Source organism: Ailuropoda melanoleuca, chromosome 9, assembly GCF_002007445.2.
Source record: "Ailuropoda melanoleuca isolate Jingjing chromosome 9, ASM200744v2, whole genome shotgun sequence".
In the NCBI taxonomy this organism is placed as follows: Eukaryota; Metazoa; Chordata; class Mammalia; order Carnivora; family Ursidae; genus Ailuropoda; species Ailuropoda melanoleuca.
Window position 1 is genome coordinate 82,225,002 of NC_048226.1, and position 18,656 is coordinate 82,243,657.

The window sequence follows — 18,656 nt, forward strand, 5'->3', positions numbered from 1 at the left end:
CTATTGTAAGCAATGCTACAAGGAACATGGGGGTGCATATATCTTTTTGAATTACTATTGCTGTTTTCTTTGGATAAATACCCAAAAGTGAAATTGCTGGATCACAGGATAGTTCCATTCTAAATTTCTTAAGGAACCTTCATACTTTTTTCAGTGGTAGCTGTACCAGTTTGCATTCCCACCAACACTACACAAGAGTTCCTTTTACTCCTACGTTCTTGCCAACACTTGATATTTCCAAGCTTTTTGATAATAACCATCCTAACAGGTGTGAGGTGATACTTCCCTGTGGCTTTGATTTGCATTTTCTTGATGATTAATGATGTAGAACATCTTTTCATGTACCTGTTGTCCATCTCTATGTCTTCTATGGAAAAATGCCATTCAGATCTTCTGCCCATTTTTTATTGACGATGACGATGATGATTTTGCTATAGAGCTGCATGCTTTCTTTATTCCCTTAGCAGATACATAATGTGCAAACACCTTCTCCCATTCAGTAGGTTGCCTTTTCACTTTGTTGATGATGTCCTTTGCTGTGCAGTAGGTTTTAAGTCTGATGTAGTCTCACTTGTTTATTTTTACTTTTGTTCCTTTTGCTTTTGGTGTCAGATTCAAAAAAATCGTCACCAAGACCTATGTCAAAGAGCTTACTGGCTCTGTGTTCTTCTAGGAGTTTCATGGTTTCAGGTCTTTTGTGCAAGTCTGTAATCTATTTTGAGTTAATTTTGTATATCATTTCAGATAGGGGTCCAGTTTCATTCTTTTGCATGTGGCTGTCCAGTTTTCTCTGCACCATTTATTGAACAGACTGTCTTTTCTCCACTGTATATTCTTGGCTCCTTTGTTGTAAATTAATTGACCATGTATGTGTGGGTTTAATTCTGAACTCTCTATTCTGTTCTACTCTTCTATGTGTCTGTTTTTATGCCAATGCCAGAGTATTTTAATTACTATAGATTTATAATGCAGTTTGAAATCTGTATTAGATAGAGTCTAATCTCTATTAGATGAGTGTGACGCCTCCAGCTTTGTTCTTTTTTCTCAAGACGGCTTTAGCTACCTGGAATCTTTTGTGGTTCCAATCAAATTTTAGGATTTTTTGTTCCATTTCTATGAAAAATGCCACTGGAATTTTGATAGGGATTATGTCGACTAGATTGCAGTATGTAGTATGGACATTTTAGCAATATTAATTCTTCCAATCCTTGAGCATGGAATATTTTTTTTCATTTATTTGTGTCTTTAATTTCTTTCATTAATGTCTTCTAGTTTTCAATATGCTGGTCTTCCACCTCCTTGGTTAATTTTTATTCCTGTTGATGCAGTTGTAAACAGGATTGTTTTTTAAATTTATTTTTCTGATAGTTCATTATTGGTATATAGGAAAACAAAAGATTTTTGTGTAGTGATTCTATATTCTACAACTTTATTGAATTTGTTTATTAGCTCTAAAAGTGTTTTTTAAAAAAGATTTTTATTTATTTATTTGAGAGAGAGAGCACAGAGGGGAAGAGTGAGACGAAAAAGCATACTCCCCTCTGAGCAGGGAGCCCAATGCGAGATTCAATCCTATGACTCCTGAGATCATGACCTGAGCTGAAGGCAGACGCTTAATTGACTGAGCCATCCAGATGCTCCAGTTCTAACAGTTTTTTGATGGAGTCTTTAAGATTTTCTAAATATAATATCATGCCCTTTGTAAATAGTGACAGTTTTACTTCTTCCTTTACAATTTAAATGCCTTTTTTTCTTGCCTGATTGCTCTGGTAAGGACTTCCAATACTATGTTGAATAAAAGTGGCAAAGTGAGCATTCTTGTCTTGTTCCTGATCTTAGAGGAATAGCTTTCAGCTTTTCACCACTAATGGGCTTATTATATGTGGTCTTTATTATGTTGAGATACAGTCTCTCTAAGTCCATGTTTTTGAGATTTTTTAATAATATTTTTTATTATATAATGTTAGTCACCATACAGTACATACCTAGTTTTTGATGTAAAGTTCGATTATTCATTACTTGCGTATAACACCCAGTGCACCGCAATACGTGCCCTCCTTAATACCCATAATGCCTATCCCATTCCCCCACCTCCCTCCCCTCTGAGGCCCTCAGTTTGTTTCCCAGAGTCCATATTCTGTCAGAGTTTTTAATCATAAATAGATGTTAATTTTGTCAAATGCTTTTTCTGAATCTATTAAAATAATCATGGTTTTTCCTTTCTTATTCTTTCTTATGCCTTTCTTATTCTAATGCCTTACATCATGGCTTGGGTCCTTAGAACCCTCTCTTGCTTGTCAAAGTAAATAAAATAAAAAAGAGAGACATATACAGTTGTGGGAATGTGAAGCTAGCAGATAACTACTTTGGAGTTTGCAAGACGAAGTCAACTGTATCTATCTTGGAGAGTGCATTTAAGGGTTAATTAATTTAAGTTTGCAGAGTGCTTGTAAAAGGAATTGTGGGATATGGAGGCTAAGCAATAAAATATATACTTCATAAACATTTTAACCACCTAGTCCCAATATTCCCCCTACCAAAACAGTGCTAGTTTATTTTTGTATTATTTATTTGCATCAATCAAGCTTAATGAAGTATTTCTTTTATTGTTTTAGTATCAATATTTTATCAAGTGTTTTTTCAACAAATACAAATTGCATTTGCACTGAAACATTTCTATAGCTCAATCTTTTTAAAAATAAAAATGGCAAAAGAAAGAGTTATATAGTCTCAATTTATCAAGAAGAAAATAAAACTCAGATGGCTCAGTCCATTCTCACATAAAGTATGAAATATCAGGAAATGGTTTATGTTTTATACATGTTTACTTTAGATTAAAATGAAATTCTCACAACGTTCTTTAAAATACAATCCAATTAAATTTTCAATGTCTTTGTTTTCACATTCTGGATGGAACTTTTGAAAAACTCACACTGTAGTAATAACCATAAAACCACCTTGCTAAGGAAATGCCACTGAGCTGAAGGCAGACGCTTAACTTAATATTATTAGAAATAATATCTTTATAGTCGGTGTGGGAATATAGNCTTTAAAATACAATCCAATTAAATTTTCAATGTCTTTGTTTTCACATTCTGGATGGAACTTTTGAAAAACTCACACTGTAGTAATAACCATAAAACCACCTTGCTAAGGAAATGCCACTGAGCTGAAGGCAGACGCTTAACTTAATATTATTAGAAATAATATCTTTATAGTCTGTGTGGGAATACAAAGTCCAGAATCTTCAGCAGGTGATTACACTGATTGAGTCTCATTTCCTTCCTGTTTGTCCTTTTGACGGAGGACACATTTTGAATGGCACTCGACTGCTTAGCAGGTAGAATGAAGCAGGCACGAATCCATTTGCGCAATCACAAATCACAGATTATTTGAGAACACTGGACCTAGGGAGCTTGAGGGATTTACCTGAAGTCGTATAGCTGATGGTGGGTTCAAGTCCCCAGGTCTTCTATGCAATAACTTCTACTTCCTTGATGGATTCTTCCATTCATGGGTAATTCTTAGCCTTCTGCTAAGACTGGGGTCAATTTCCCTGGGATAGCCAGGACATTTTCTTTAGACATGGCCAAATCCATAGCAACTCACTTCTATACAACTCTGAATATATGCCAGATGCTAGGCTAAGAACTTTTACACACATCATCTCTTTTACTCTTCACAAGCACTCCATAGTGAGGGACTCCATTAATGCACCATTTTACAGATGAGAAATTGAAAACCACAGAGGCGAGGTAACTTGTTCAAGGTCACACATGTAAGGATATGGTCAAACCAGAAACTGAAATTAAGTCTATTTGATTTGAAAGCCCATGCATTAAGCCACTTTACTATACTGCCTCCCCACACAAACAAGAAAAAGCCAAACAGAATGAAAATCCACATTATTATTTTAAAACAAACACACTTTCATGTCTCTTTTTAAAAGATGGTTACGTGCAAACAATGGCAATATGAAGTGTTTCTGAAGTATGAGTTTAAATTTTGGGAATGCAAATCTTGAGAACTAAGTACTTCAGTGTCTAGGGATGACCTTGGTGGTTTTCCTTAAACATCCCTTCTGCAAGTAAAACATCAAATAATGTGTAAAACACCTGTGTAAATTAGTTTTGCACAAGTATTAGTTACTGTTTGTAAAATCTTATTAATAAATTGTTGCCAACAAAAGCTAGCATTGGGGAGCTGAACCAGCTCTTTGGTCATGTCAGCGATGTTCTTGTGGCTGACGGGATATTTATTCCCAGAGGTAACTGTTATAAATTGCATTTTGCCCCTTCAGTTGCTACAAGCTTGTGATGGTGAGTGGGCGGAGAGGACAACCTGTAATTCAGGATGGTTTAGAAGCTGGTTGCCTAGGAAACTGGGAAAAGCAGCATAATGCCCACCAAAACCAACTGTCAAAAAGAGAAAGGATTTTCTTTTTTTGATCCGTGTTGCTTTCCAAGTACATATTCTGTGAATTTTGCCAGACTGATTAGGGCCATTGGTTCTTGCTGGGTGGTGCATGCTGGAGTGGGCCAAAGGTTAGTCAGAGGGGATGGGAAATTCTTCATAAACATTGTACTGACAGAATACTGCGGGGAAGGGGATAATGGTGTAATTAAAATGAATTTATAAGATGACAAAGTTATCAACAGGTGAACATTTCACACAATGTGATGTGCAGACAATTCTTAATCATAATTTATCTACATTCAGATTTATAGCAGCAAAGCTAACTTTTTTAACATAAAAGTTTTATTTGCTGTAATCTCCTCTTTGCTACTCTTATGCTACTTACACCGGAAGTTTTGGTTTCTATTAGAGTAGTTATTTTCAAGGGTAGCACTTAGAAATTCATCAAAGTAATTTCTTAATACTTTAAAAATATACATATTTAATTTTTTTATTTTTATATGTATGACACATATACACATATACATTTTATAGGTTTGTATATATATGTGCACATATATTTAAGTAAATCATAGGAAATTGCTGATTTTAGACTATATTAGGTCTATAAAAATGGCAATTTTATGTATTTCAACTTAAAAATAAATAGCAGAAATCACAGAATACATGTTTTTCTTTTTCTTTGCTGGGGTAACCAGTCCCTCTTTTCTCATCTCCACCTCACCCTATTCTGTATCAGTTCTACCCTACTGTTCCCACATATCCTCACTCTCTTCTTGCCTCACAGGCGATTCACATTAACCACCTACTATGTATCTCTGTGCTCAGAGAATCAGGAACAGATGTAAATATGTCTGCGCATCCACATATGTATTAGTGACAAAACTCATGGTGGAGAATCTCAAACTTTCACTTTTTTTTCCCTGTTGATAGCTATAACTATATATTCTCTTTCCTGCATTTGAATATGGCTTATCTTCTCTTCTTTGCACTTATCCCTAATGGATTTCAGCCTAATTCCCTTTTTGACATTCATTCACTTGAATTCGATTTCTCTCCTATGTGCTACAAACAACTCACAAATGATTCAAGCTGCAAAGTGTTGCAACGTGTCGCACAGATGGATTAGTAATTCTTTTCTGGTTTTCTACTTTGCATCCACAGAATAACCTATTATTTTGTAAAGTTAAGAGTAAGGACATATGCAAAGGAAATGCTTTGGATTATTCTAGTAACTCTAGACCCAGAATTTCTCCTGCGAGAAAAAATGGCTTCCCAGAGCCATTTCTCTGGTTTCCATCAGTCAGAACCAAGTGAATGACTGTTTAGGCAATGGAGTCATATGGAAAGACTTTAAAACTTATGTTATGGATGAGGCTGTTTGAAATCTTAAACATGAGGTACAGGTTCAATGCAGATGTGGTAGGACACCTGATGCTCTCACTGTTAACCAAAGGTGACTTCTCCTGTCACTGCTACTGAAATTGCCATTGAATCCTATTTTCTTCTTCAGAGACAATATTTATCCTATTAGGCCACTGTGGCAGACTTCTGCTCAGTACAATGGGCAGATTCCCAAGATGCTGGGCAACTGGGCTATGCCCAGACTACACCACTCTGTCTGAGTTTTCTCACTAGAAGTGAGTGTTGACAGAGGGAGAAGGAAATGAGGTCTCAGTGGTCAGAGATTTATGGCCTCTTTCCAGTCTGCACTCATTCCCAACTCCCACGTGCATCTGTACAGGTCTTGGATGCTCTTTGGCCTCCCCACAAATGCCTACGGCAAAGGGCTGCTGCCCTCGGGCTATAGTCCCTTCTCTTATTTGGAAAGGAAAATGCTTTATAATGAAATAAAATGTGAATTCCTAGGAGTTTGGGGGTTGAAGGTTCCTTGGGACCAACTCAGAAGATGCCATTCTTGAATTGTGATTTGTTTGCCTGATAGGGTTTCCTTGGGTGAGTCTTTTATCCTCAGCAGAGGATACCCTAGCCAGGGAGAATATAGATCATCCCAGTTCTTATAGGTATGGCTGAGGGCTGTAATTTATTTAGAAGGTGAGTCTGCCCTTTTCCTAACCTGTCAAAAGGGCTTCAAAGCTGCCACACCAGGAACAGTTTCAGATTACAGACTTGAGCAACTAATGACGTAGTCCTCCCTTCAGTAGTGAAATTCCAAAGTGATCCTAAGAGAGAAGTAAATCCTGACAGCTGCTTAGAGGTCATCTTAGGACTAAATCTCAGGAGAAATGTTTTTAGGTTGAGAGAGAGAATCCCCCACCCCCTTGAAAAAGGAAAGGAAAAGAAAGAGAAAGCATGAGACTAGTGCCCAGAAGGCTGTCTGCAGCTCACCCAGGTGTGTTCTGAAGACCAAACCTCTACATCAGCAGTTAGCAGGGAACCCCTGAGCCCCTCTGCCTCTCAGGAAACAGTGGAATCAGATAGCATCGGAAGCGCGCACACACACACACACACAACACACACACACACTCTCTCTCTCCCTCTTTTCACCTGATCCTTCCTGCAGGTCTCTGTAGGAGGCGAGTTTCTGTGGGTGAGAGAATGAGACCAGGTGATAGTCCAAGGAGGCTGTAATTTTAGCAGAACTACCAAGAACATTTATGTAGGAGGCTCGTTATTCTAAATCCTGGATGCCTTTTTATTTTTTTCTTTGGAAAGTACGTGAATGATGGTAATGCTGCTTTGCTTCCCAAACTGGGCACTGAGGTAAACAGCAGAAGCCACAACAACCACAAACAACAACAGAAGGTCTTATCCTGACCATGGAGTTCCTTGAAAGAACCTACCTTGTGAATGACAGAGCCACCAAGATGTATGCCTTCACCCTAGACAGGTAACAGACATCTGCTTCTGCCTCACGACTTTCTGTGTCTTGACTCTTCAATAAATCCTTAGATCCTACTGCTTCAAAATTGGAAGCTTTTGCTGTGCAACTCAGGGGCATTTTGTAAAATTTGATTCACTGTTGACTGACCTGTATAATTTGTATCCTGAAAAATGTAGGATTTGATTCCTTAAATATCCTAAGTGCACAAAGGATACATTTTATTAATACATTTTTCATCTGTAGTTCATCTTCCAGAAAATAGGCATATACGATCTAATCTGTTTACCTTTCTTTTCCTCAATTATTCCCATTTTTGAAGTTCTATGGAAATTTTATTGAATTATATTTAGAAAAAAATTAAGGCTTTTCAACTATGTGACAGAATTGGGGTTACCTTGATTTTTAAACCAATTGCGGTTTTCTTGATCATAAAATCCCATAATCAAATGTACACAACTATAATGAATATAGCTGAGTTTAATGTTCTACATAGTTCCGTTTACTATCTCCATAGTACCACATGCACAATACCACATCCATTCATCTTCCCCTTATTGAACTATTATTGATTGAACACGCCTGGATATATAACAGGAAAAAAAAAATGCCTACTTTCAGATCTCTGTCCTCTTGAAAATTTGCATCTAATGTGGAATGCGCATAGGAAATAGGCAATTACAAAATAGCATAGAAGTGTTACTCTGGAGGTGTTTAATGAGATCTCAAAGGAACCTAGGCCTTAGCTAAACTTTAGGGGTCAGAGAAAGCATTTCAGAAGTCATAGAGTAAGAACTGAAAAATGAAAAGGAGTTAGAGCAAGGTTAGGAAAACTCCACATAGAAAATACAGGTAGGGGACATTTTCCAGACTGAGATAATTGCCTGGTAAAAACAGGGACATGTAGGAATAAGAGTTTGGTGAGTTTGGGGAATTCAGTCTGAATGAGGAACAAAGAGAAACATGCTTAGTATGTACAGAAGAATGAATAAAAATCTGAAATGATTTCATGGAGGAAGCAGAGCTTAAGGGACTACATACCCATTAATAGTACATGTAATGCTTGTGTTTGTTTCATGGAACCAAATTCATATTTCAAAGAGTAGCAACATTGTGTTTGATAGCACCAAATGTTTGAACAACTGTAAAGGGACTTTTTTTTTTATAGGATCTTTATAATTTTGCTTTAAAAATATATGATAGAATCTAGCACATCAATTATCTCACATTATAAGAATTAGTTTCTATTAGATGTGATTTATTAAGACCACAAATAACAAAACCTTATGCTAGGTCAGGCAGAAATTTTAGACAATGACTTATTATTACTATAGACACTATTATAGAGCATCTCTAAATTATTAAAATAACAGTATTTCCCTTCTCATTAAAAGAGACCACTAACACTCTGTTACACAAATAAAGTCAACCATTTATAGTTATAGGGTCTCATTCTCTTCCTAAATGAGTATGGTTTTCAGAATATGGTGATAGAAACTATCAAACTCAATTTTATTTTGTTTTCATACAAAAACAGTTAAAACGGGGAGAAATGATTTGTGCTAATCCCTCATTTTCCCAGTTAGGAACCCGAATGCCAAAGAGAGGAATTACCTTTCTTAAGGTCAGATGTCTAATTACGACAGAGTTGGGATCTGAACCCATGCCTTCTGTTGGCAAATTTAGTGTCTGCTTCCTCCTCCTCCACTCTCCTGCACACACACTTTCACCTTGTGGCCTCCTGAATCCTTCATCTATTTCTCCCTGAGGTCACATGGACCTTGATTTCCTCACTTGTGTACTTCCTTTTTATCATCTTCCCCAACCTCCTTTCTCATGTATTTTCTTCTGTCTCTATTTCCCAGACAACTCTGCCTTCTGATATTCCTTCTCTTTTCTCCTTCCTTCTCTCTTTTCTACTTATAATCAGCTTTCAGTTTACATTGTTACAAGCTACTGAGAAACGTTACCTGAAGGAATCTTTATTCTCTAATTCCACAAAAGGAGCGTTTCATTTATCTACTGCTGGGCTACAAACTAATCTCAGAATGTTGTAGCTTAAACAGCAATCATTTTATTATTCACAATTCTTGGGTCAGTGAGGTTTGCTCATGGGGCTGCATTCTTCTGGTGTCTGGGCTGTGCCAAAAGTTCCAAGATGGCTTTACTCACATATCTGGGAGCTTTGTACCAGCTTTTGGCTATTCTTCATTCTCTCCCATGGCCTCAAATATTTCCCCCTTAAAGGAGCCTGCTATGGACTGAGTATTTGTGTCCCTCCCTTCCAAATTCATATTTTAGAGCCCAAACTTCCATGTGACTATGCTGGAGATAGAACCTTTAAAAATGTGATTAAGGTTAATTGAAGTCATAAGGATGGAGCCCTGATATGGTAGAATTGGTGTCCCCATAAAAGAGGAAAAGACACCAGAGATCTCTCTCCACCATGTGAGAATACAGCAAGGCAGCCATCTATAGACCAGGAAGAGAGCTTTTGCCAGAAACTGAATTTTCCAGCACCTTAATAATGGACTTTGAGCCTCCAGAACCATGGGAAAATAAATTTCTGTTGTTTAAGCTACCCAGTCTGTGATATTTTGTTATAGCAGCTTGAGCAGACTAACACAAGATCCAGCTTTAACTGGATCAGATTGTGGGGCAATTTATGCCTCAGGGGATTGTTGAAGACAGTAGAGTAATCAATAAGTGATTAAGTAGGTCAATGATTGAATGTGATACCCATTTAGGCAGAGCAGCCAGAAGCTTAACAGTGAGACCATGGAAAGAGATAGGCAAAGCAAACATGATTAAAATGATTAGCATCCCTGGGCTGGAGTGGGGGAGGTAAGCATGACTCTGTGTATGCCAAGGCTGCACCCTCTTGGGAATGATAACAGAAGCTGCATGTGTAGGGGACATCAGAGGAAATGGATTCCACTTAATTAGACAAGCCATTCCTAAACAAATAATAGAGCTAGCAAGTAAATGTCAGCAACAATGGGCCCACGGGGATCAGTACCCAGCATTTCTACCATGTATTACCTAAAACAACTAATTTTAAGCTAAATATTACAAGATCTGCAAAGAAAGTGTAAAAATAACCCATACATAATGAGAAGAGCAGGTAACAGAAACTGCCTTTGAAAGACCCCAGATGTTGGACTTAGCATTCAGAGGTTTCAGAGTAGTCATTATAAATATGATTAAAGAATTAAATGAAATCATGTTTAAAAAATTAAAGAGAGATATGATGGCACTGTCTCATCAAACAGACAATGTTAATAAAGAGAAATTATATAAAAAGAACCAAACAGAAATTCTGAAGTTGAAAGTACATTAAGTAGAATAAAAAATTTGTTAAAGGGGCTCATCAGTAGATATTAACTGACAGAAGACTGAGTGAACTTGAAGACAGGTCAACAGATATGCAACATAAAGAATAGAGAGAAAAAAATAAGGAGGAAATAGAACCTCAGGGAAATGTGCACATCATCAAATGCCCTAACACATGCATAATGTGCAGAAGGAGAGGAGAAAAAGGAGGAGAGAAATATTCAAAGAAATAATGGCTAGAATTTTCCAAAATTTAGTGACAATATTAATCTACATATCCACAATGGTCAACAAGAGGAATCACGGAAAACAGATCTACATTCTGACATATCATAGTAAAAATACAAAAAGTAAAACACACAGAAAAAATCTTGAAAGCAGCAAGAGAGAAAAAAAGATTTATCGTGTTCAAGAGCATCTCAGGAAGAGTAACATCTGACTTCTAGAAGAAACAAAGAAGCTGGAAGACAGTGGAATGACATATTAAAAGGGCTAAAAGAAAAAAAATGTTAACCAATCATCTTATATCCAGAAAAACTAACCTCTAATNACATATTAAAAGGGCTAAAAGAAAAAAAATGTTAACCAATCATCTTATATCAGAAAAACTAACTTCTAAAATGAAGGTGAAATGAAGACATTCCCAGGTGAGCAAAAACTGAGAAAATTTTTTGCTAGCAGACTCACTTTTCAAGAAATAAAGGAAAATTTTCAGGCTGCAAATAAATGACACCAGACATTAACTTGAATCAACACAGAAAAACCAAATAGCATCAGTAAAGTTAAAGGTAATTATAAAAAACAGCATATTTACTCTCTTTTCTTCTCTTCACTGATTTAAAGATAAATTGTATACATAAAATATATATAATATTAGTTGAAATGTTAAAGTTATAGAAAGATACAAACTACCAAATAACTCAAGAGAAAACAGAAAATCTGAGTGGATCTATAATAAGTAAAAATATTTTCTTAGTAATAAGGAAACTTCATGCAAAGAAAATAGCAAACCCAGATGTCTTTACTGGTGCTTTTTACTAAACATATAAAGCAGAATTAATACCAATTCTTCACAAATTCTTCCAAAAAATAAAAAGGAATGAACATTTTCCAACTCATTCTATATTTCAATATTTCACTGATAGCAAAACAAGAAGATATCACAAGAAAATAAAACTATAGGTCAATATGCCTTATAAATAAATATAGATTCAAAACTCCCTCCACTTAATACTAACAAACTGAACACAGCAAGATATAAAAAAATTACGAACTATGGTGAAGTTGGATTTATCCAAGTAATGCATATTTGATTTAACATTTGAAATACAATCAAAGTAATACTACATTAATAGAATAAAGGACAAAACCCACCATATGATTATCTCACTAGATGCAGAAAAAGCATTCAACAAAACTCAACAGCCTTTCATTATGGTGACGTTCACCAAACAAGGAATAGAAGGGAACTTCTTCAACCTGATAAAAAGCATCTATGGAAAACATGAAACTAACATTAAACTTAGTGGTAAAGGCCTGAAAGCTTTCCCTTAACATCAGGAATAAGACAAGGATGCCCATTGTCACCACTTCCACACAGCATTTTACTCTATATTCTAGCCAGGGCAAGATAAAAATAAAAATAAAAGGCATCCAGATTGGAAAGGAAGATATAACTTAACACCGTTTGCAGACAATATCAACTAGTATATAAAAATCCGAAGGGATCCACTGAAAATCTTTAGAGCTAATGAGCAAGTTCAGTAAGGCTTTAGGTAGCAAGATCAATATCCAAATAATAAATTGTATTTTTATTTGATAGCAACGACTAATCTGACAACACAATTAAGAAAACAATTCAACTTAATAATAGCATGAGAAAGAATAAAATACTTGGGAATAAATTCAACAAAGTACCAAACTTGTACACTGAAAATAAACAAATGTCAAAATTAAAGATTTAGATCCTTATTTAGATAAATGAATAAATATCCCATGTTTGTGGATTGAAAGACAATTTTAAGAAGGCAATATTCTCCAAATTAATGTATATTTTCAATGCAATCACTAACTGCTTTTTGAAGAAATTGACAANTTATTTAGATAAATGAATAAATATCCCATGTTTGTGGATTGAAAGACAATTTTAAGAAGGCAATATTCTCCATTTTAATGTATATTTTCAATGCAATCACTAACTGCTTTTTGAAGAAATTGACAACTAATCCCACAATTCATATGGACACAAAAGGGGCCTAGAAAAGGCAAAACACGCTTGGAAAAAAAACATACTTGGAAGGTTTATACTTCCTGATTTCAAAAGTTAATATAAAGCTACAATAAATGGTACTCAGCTAATTAAGAGCTAAAAGTATAAAACCCTTAAAAGAAAACATAGGCATAAAACTTTATGACCTTGGGTTAGGCTATAGGATAGGACACCAAAAGCCTAAGTGATAAAATAGATAAATGACAGAGCATCAAAATTAAGATCTTTTGTTCTGCAAACAATACAATGAAGAAAATGAAAATGCAAGGTTGGGAGGAAATATTTGCAAATGATGTATGTGATATGGGATGTGTATGGGAATATATAGAGGACAATTACAACTCAATAAAGATAAATTGGCCAATTTAAGAATAGGTGAAGGATATGGACGGACATTTCTCCAAGAAAATATACAAATGTGTAATAAGCATACGAAAGATGTTCAGCATCATTAGCCATCAGGGCTAATGATGCAAGTCAAAACCACAATGAGATAGCACTTCATCCCCACTAGGATGGCTATAATCAAAAACCAAAAACAAGCATTGGCGAGGCTATAGAGAAATGAGAGTGCTCAAATATTGTGTGTGGGAATGGAAAATGGCATAGTGCTTTAAAAAACATTCTGTAAGTTTTTATAAAATGTTAAGCACAGAGTTACCTTATGGGTCCAGGAATTCTATTGCTAGGTATTTATTCAATAAAAATGAAAACACACTTCCACAAAAGCTTGTATACAAATTTTCATAGCAGCATTCTTCATATAGTCCCCAAATAAAAACAACATAAATGCCTGTCAACTGATAAACCAGATAAATAAAATGTTGTATATCCACAGAATGGAGTATTATTTGAAAATAAAAAGCAATGAAGTACTGATGTATTGATATTTGCTACAACATGGATAAACCTTGAAAACATTATGCTAAGTGAAAGAAGTCATTAATAAAAAAAAACCCACATGTACGATTCCATTTATATGAAATGTCCAGAATTGGAAAATTTATGGAGGCAGAAAGTAAAGTGGTGGTTGCCTGGGCTAGGGTTGTATGTAAGGAGATTGGGGATTTACTGCTAATGGGTACAATGTTTCTTTTTGGGCAGACAGAAATGTTCTACCTTAGATTGTGGTAATTGTCACACAACTCTGCAAATTTGCTAAAACCCATTAAATTGTCTACACTAAATGGATCACTTGTGCAGTATATGAATTATATCTTAATAAAGCTGTTTTAAAAGGAGAGGGGAACTTGACACCTGTTCTAGGATGAGAAATTACATCTGATTGTGCAAACATTTCTATTTCCCCACTCCCTCTAGCTCTCTCCCCTCAAAACACTTCTTCACATTACTCATTTGTTTCACAAACATTTAGTCAAGTATAAGCTCAACAAATTTGTACTGAATGGTTACTGTGTTCCAGACAAGGTCCCAGGCACTGAATACATAGGACTCATTCTCGTGCAGACAAAGGTAAGTGGTTGAGTAGGGGAAACAGGCCAGGAACTAAGGGATTTATGAATGTTTTCTCCCTTTTTGATATTTATCCTTTCCTTAGGAAGAGAGGGTCAATTCCCAGGGTTAATTCATACAAAACTGATGATCTGTATGCCTTATTGCCACTGGAGTAGAATCTAGAATAATGGATATGGACAAAGGGGAAACAAAAGAAAAGCTTGCTTTTTGCTTATTCAAGCTCTGTCATAAAAATGCTTAGCTTAGAGTTCTTAAAATTTTTTTTCTTTTNAGAAAAGCTTGCTTTTTGCTTATTCAAGCTCTGTCATAAAAATGCTTAGCTTAGAGTTCTTAAAATTTTTTTCTTTTTTTTTTCTCAAGATTTTATTTATTTATTCGAAAGAGACAGAGACAGCCAGCGAGAGAGAGAGGGAGCACAAGCAGGGGGAGTGGGAGAGGAAGAAGCAGGCTCATAGCGGAGGAGCCTGATGTGGGGCTCGATCCCAGATCGCCGGGATCACGCCCTGAGCCGAAGGCAGACGCCCAACCGCTGTGCCACCCAGGTGCCCCTAAAATTTTTTTTTAAAGTTTCCAATTTCTTTTTTAAAAGATTTTATTTATTATTTATTTGAGAAAGAGTGAGTGAGAGGGGGAAGAGAGAATATGAAGCAGACTCCGCCCTGAGTGCGAGCCCTACTAGGGCTCAATCCCGGGACCATGAGATCATAACCTGAGGAGAAACCAAGAGTCCCATGTTTAACCAACTGAGACACCCAGGCACCCCTAGCCTTAAGTTATTTCACAGTACAACTTCCTTTATTGTTTCTGAAGAACCATGATAATCATGTAATGTGAAAATGGTAGGCTAAAAAATTCACATTTTTTGTGCATTTATCTTTTTCCAAACACACTCTGAAGTGTTTATATGAATTAGCTAAAATCTCAAAAAGCTACCCTGTGAGAAAGGTGTTAACATTATCCCCATTTTGCAGGTGAGGAAATTGAGGCACAGGTTATGGTGTTTTCTTACAGTCATACAATTAGTGAGTGGTAAAGCTGGCGTCAACTTAGTAATGGGATGTCAGCCCAAATTCTCAACTTCCTCCCTGTACTGTCATCCACTCATCCCATCTCGTAAACTGGCATGCCCTTCACCTAGCTGTTGTAACCAGAAATCCATGAGGAATCCTCGAGTCCCACCCTTCCCTTATTCCCCCCTAACTAATGCTATTGATTAGTATGTCCCGTTGATGCTACCTCCCAAACAACCCTCAGATATGGATACTTCTTCCCATTTTCCTTGTCACTGCACTGGTCCAAATCGCCACCATCTATGCTTCAGCCACCTCCTAAATGGTCTCCATGTTTTGCCTCTTTATACTCAAGCCTTCCAAGTATCATTTTAGAAATGTGAACCACATAGTGTTTCCTCTCTGCTTAAAACTTTCGAACTTCCTTCCTGCAGACTTGGAAGTAAAAGGAAACCCTTTCTAATGGTTCATATTTCTGTATGATCTAATTTCTGCCTACTTCTCTGACGTCACCCAATGTCACTCTTTCTTCATCCCACAGTGGCCACCTACATAGTTTCCTTTCTGTCAAGGTGAGCTTTTGAACAGGACAACCTCTTTCTTGCCTTTGTGCCTTTGTACCAGCAATACCGTCCACTTGAGATGTTTCTCTTCCATGTCGGTCTACTCCTGGTTATCTTTTCACTCACTGCAGAGTTATCTCTACAGAGGTGCCTCCCGTTAGGGCTCTATTTAAAGTAGCCCCACCTTCTATCCCCGATCACTGACCATTATACTACACAGCCTCTGTGGTTATCAGCTGGCTTACTGTTTGTCCCCCTCTGCTAAGATACAAGCTTCTGAGGTCAGGAACCTCGTCTCAGAGACCATGGTATCCACTAGCACCTCTGATAGTGCAGACACATTGCAGGCATGCAGTACAAATTTGCTGAATGAATGAACACATGAGGTATCGGATATGCATGGTGGGACCTGAGCTTTCATCGCCTCTTCTCACAGCAATACTGATTTGAGGTTCTTGGGAAAAGTGATGTGAAAGCACAAAATAGAAGTGATTTTATTTAGTCAACATACGAAATAAGAGGGTGAAAAGTATTACCAGCTCTACTTTAGAGACACAGAAACAAACAGGTTTAACTTCTACCATCAAAAAAAAAAAAAAAGGAAAGAAAAAGAAAAGCTTCTCCAAGATCACAAAACAAAGCTCCATTCTCTAATTAGTATTTTAAGAAATGAGCTCAAAGTTGTAGGCTATTGCAATATTTCCCTATTTTTCCTGCTACTCCCCCTTTTTTTTCTTTGCTGCTACACTAACTTCCTCTCCTCTGGCCTATTATTCCTATTCTTCAGAGCTTCAGCCATCTTTGAATTCATGGAATCTATGGTGCTTTATTCACAATTCATTTTTTGATGCATCATAGCATTTGCTTTCTAGAACTTCCTTGAAATTCTTCTCAAATTCACATCATTTTTTAGATTAAGAACCTGTTCTGCACCTATAGGTACCCAGACCACTCTGCTCTAGTGAGGTAATGAGAAATGTATTTTAATGGGGATTACAGACCCTTTTAGGAGCCCAGTGAAGACTGTGGGCTCTTGCATCCCCCCCATAAAATACACACAAACATATAGATGAACACATTGCATCCAATTTCAATAGAGCCTCCGAAGCCCAACTTTGGATCTCCTGCTTAGTATTTCAAGGAGCAATCTCAGCTCAAAATATATCCATACTGGTTAATCTTAGAGTCTAGGGCAACAAAGCAGTATTTAAAGGTAAAAACTGGCCAGGTTTCTTGCACTTTTCTTCTTGTGGCATTACCCTGAGGCTGTGCGCTTAGTAGGATTCCTGCCTTGGTCTGACTTCTGCACTGCTCCAGAATAAGTTCTTTCTCCTTGTCACTTACCACCTGGTTTTCTCTGGCCACAAGATTCATGAAAAATATAAAATAAAGCAAGCTTCATATGACTTAAGCAAATTAGTGGTCATATGAACAGTGCCAGAATGATTCGTGACCCTGTCTTCCTCATGTTGCCTTCTCAGCACGAAGGAAGAGGAAACCTCTATCATGCTTCCTTTTAGTTCTCAGGCTCCTCTGATTTGATGGCCACTGGTGACCCACACTGCTGCGTGATATATTTGTTTATTATCAGGGTATGTATCTCATTACAAAGGCAAAAATGTATAGATACAAATACTCTATGTGCCTATTGCCAAGTGGTTCCTATTTCAGCAAAGGAGATTATTTGGAACTGTTCAAAATCCTGAGCGCTATTAACATCATCAGTAGAAACATTTCAAAGTCAATTTGGAGATATATATACCAAAATCCTTAAAAACGTAGATAACCTATTGACCAGACAGTTCCCCTTTTAAGGTTAAATTTTAAGAAGATAATAATATACTGAGTAAAGATTAACTATAAAGATCAACAGCCCCACTTGTATGAGCAAATAATTGGAAAAGAATGAATTGTTTAATAACAGGAAATCAGTTCATTGTGTCTCACATATTTATATTAAATACAGTGCTCTCTATATGTTAAAAATAATATTGTATAGTATTTAATAAATTGAGAAAANATGTCGGTCTACTCCTGGTTATCTTTTCACTCACTGCAGAGTTATCTCTACAGAGGTGCCTCCCGTTAGGGCTCTATTTAAAGTAGCCCCACCTTCTATCCCCGATCACTGACCATTATACTACACAGCCTCTGTGGTTATCAGCTGGCTTACTGTTTGTCCCCCTCTGCTAAGATACAAGCTTCTGAGGTCAGGAACCTCGTCTCAGAGACCATGGTATCCACTAGCACCTCTGATAGTGCAGACACATTGCAGGCATGCAGTACAAATTTGCTGAATGAATGAACACATGAGGTATCGGATATGCATGGTGGGACCTGAGCTTTCATCGCCTCTTCTCACAGCAATACTGATTTGAGGTTCTTGGGAAAAGTGATGTGAAAGCACAAAATAGAAGTGATTTTATTTAGTCAACATACGAAATAAGAGGGTGAAAAGTATTACCAGCTCTACTTTAGAGACACAGAAACAAACAGGTTTAACTTCTACCATCAAAAAAAAAAAAAAAGGAAAGAAAAAGAAAAGCTTCTCCAAGATCACAAAACAAAGCTCCATTCTCTAATTAGTATTTTAAGAAATGAGCTCAAAGTTGTAGGCTATTGCAATATTTCCCTATTTTTCCTGCTACTCCCCCTTTTTTTTCTTTGCTGCTACACTAACTTCCTCTCCTCTGGCCTATTATTCCTATTCTTCAGAGCTTCAGCCATCTTTGAATTCATGGAATCTA

The 18,656-nt window shown here is 36.6% G+C and overlaps 1 protein-coding gene across 1 annotated transcript in view; it reads left to right on the forward strand.

Annotated features, from left to right (window-relative positions):
• The first annotated feature begins 6,988 nt into the window (after nt 1–6,988).
• The window catches only part of SLC30A8 (solute carrier family 30 member 8), a 47,730-nt gene continuing 36,062 nt past the window's right edge, over nt 6,989–18,656 (forward strand). The window contains exon 1 of the mRNA XM_034668919.1: nt 6,989–7,267. Within this exon, the coding sequence (XP_034524810.1) occupies nt 7,197–7,267 (71 nt within the window). The 5' untranslated portion in view covers nt 6,989–7,196. The remainder of the gene's footprint in view (nt 7,268–18,656) is intronic.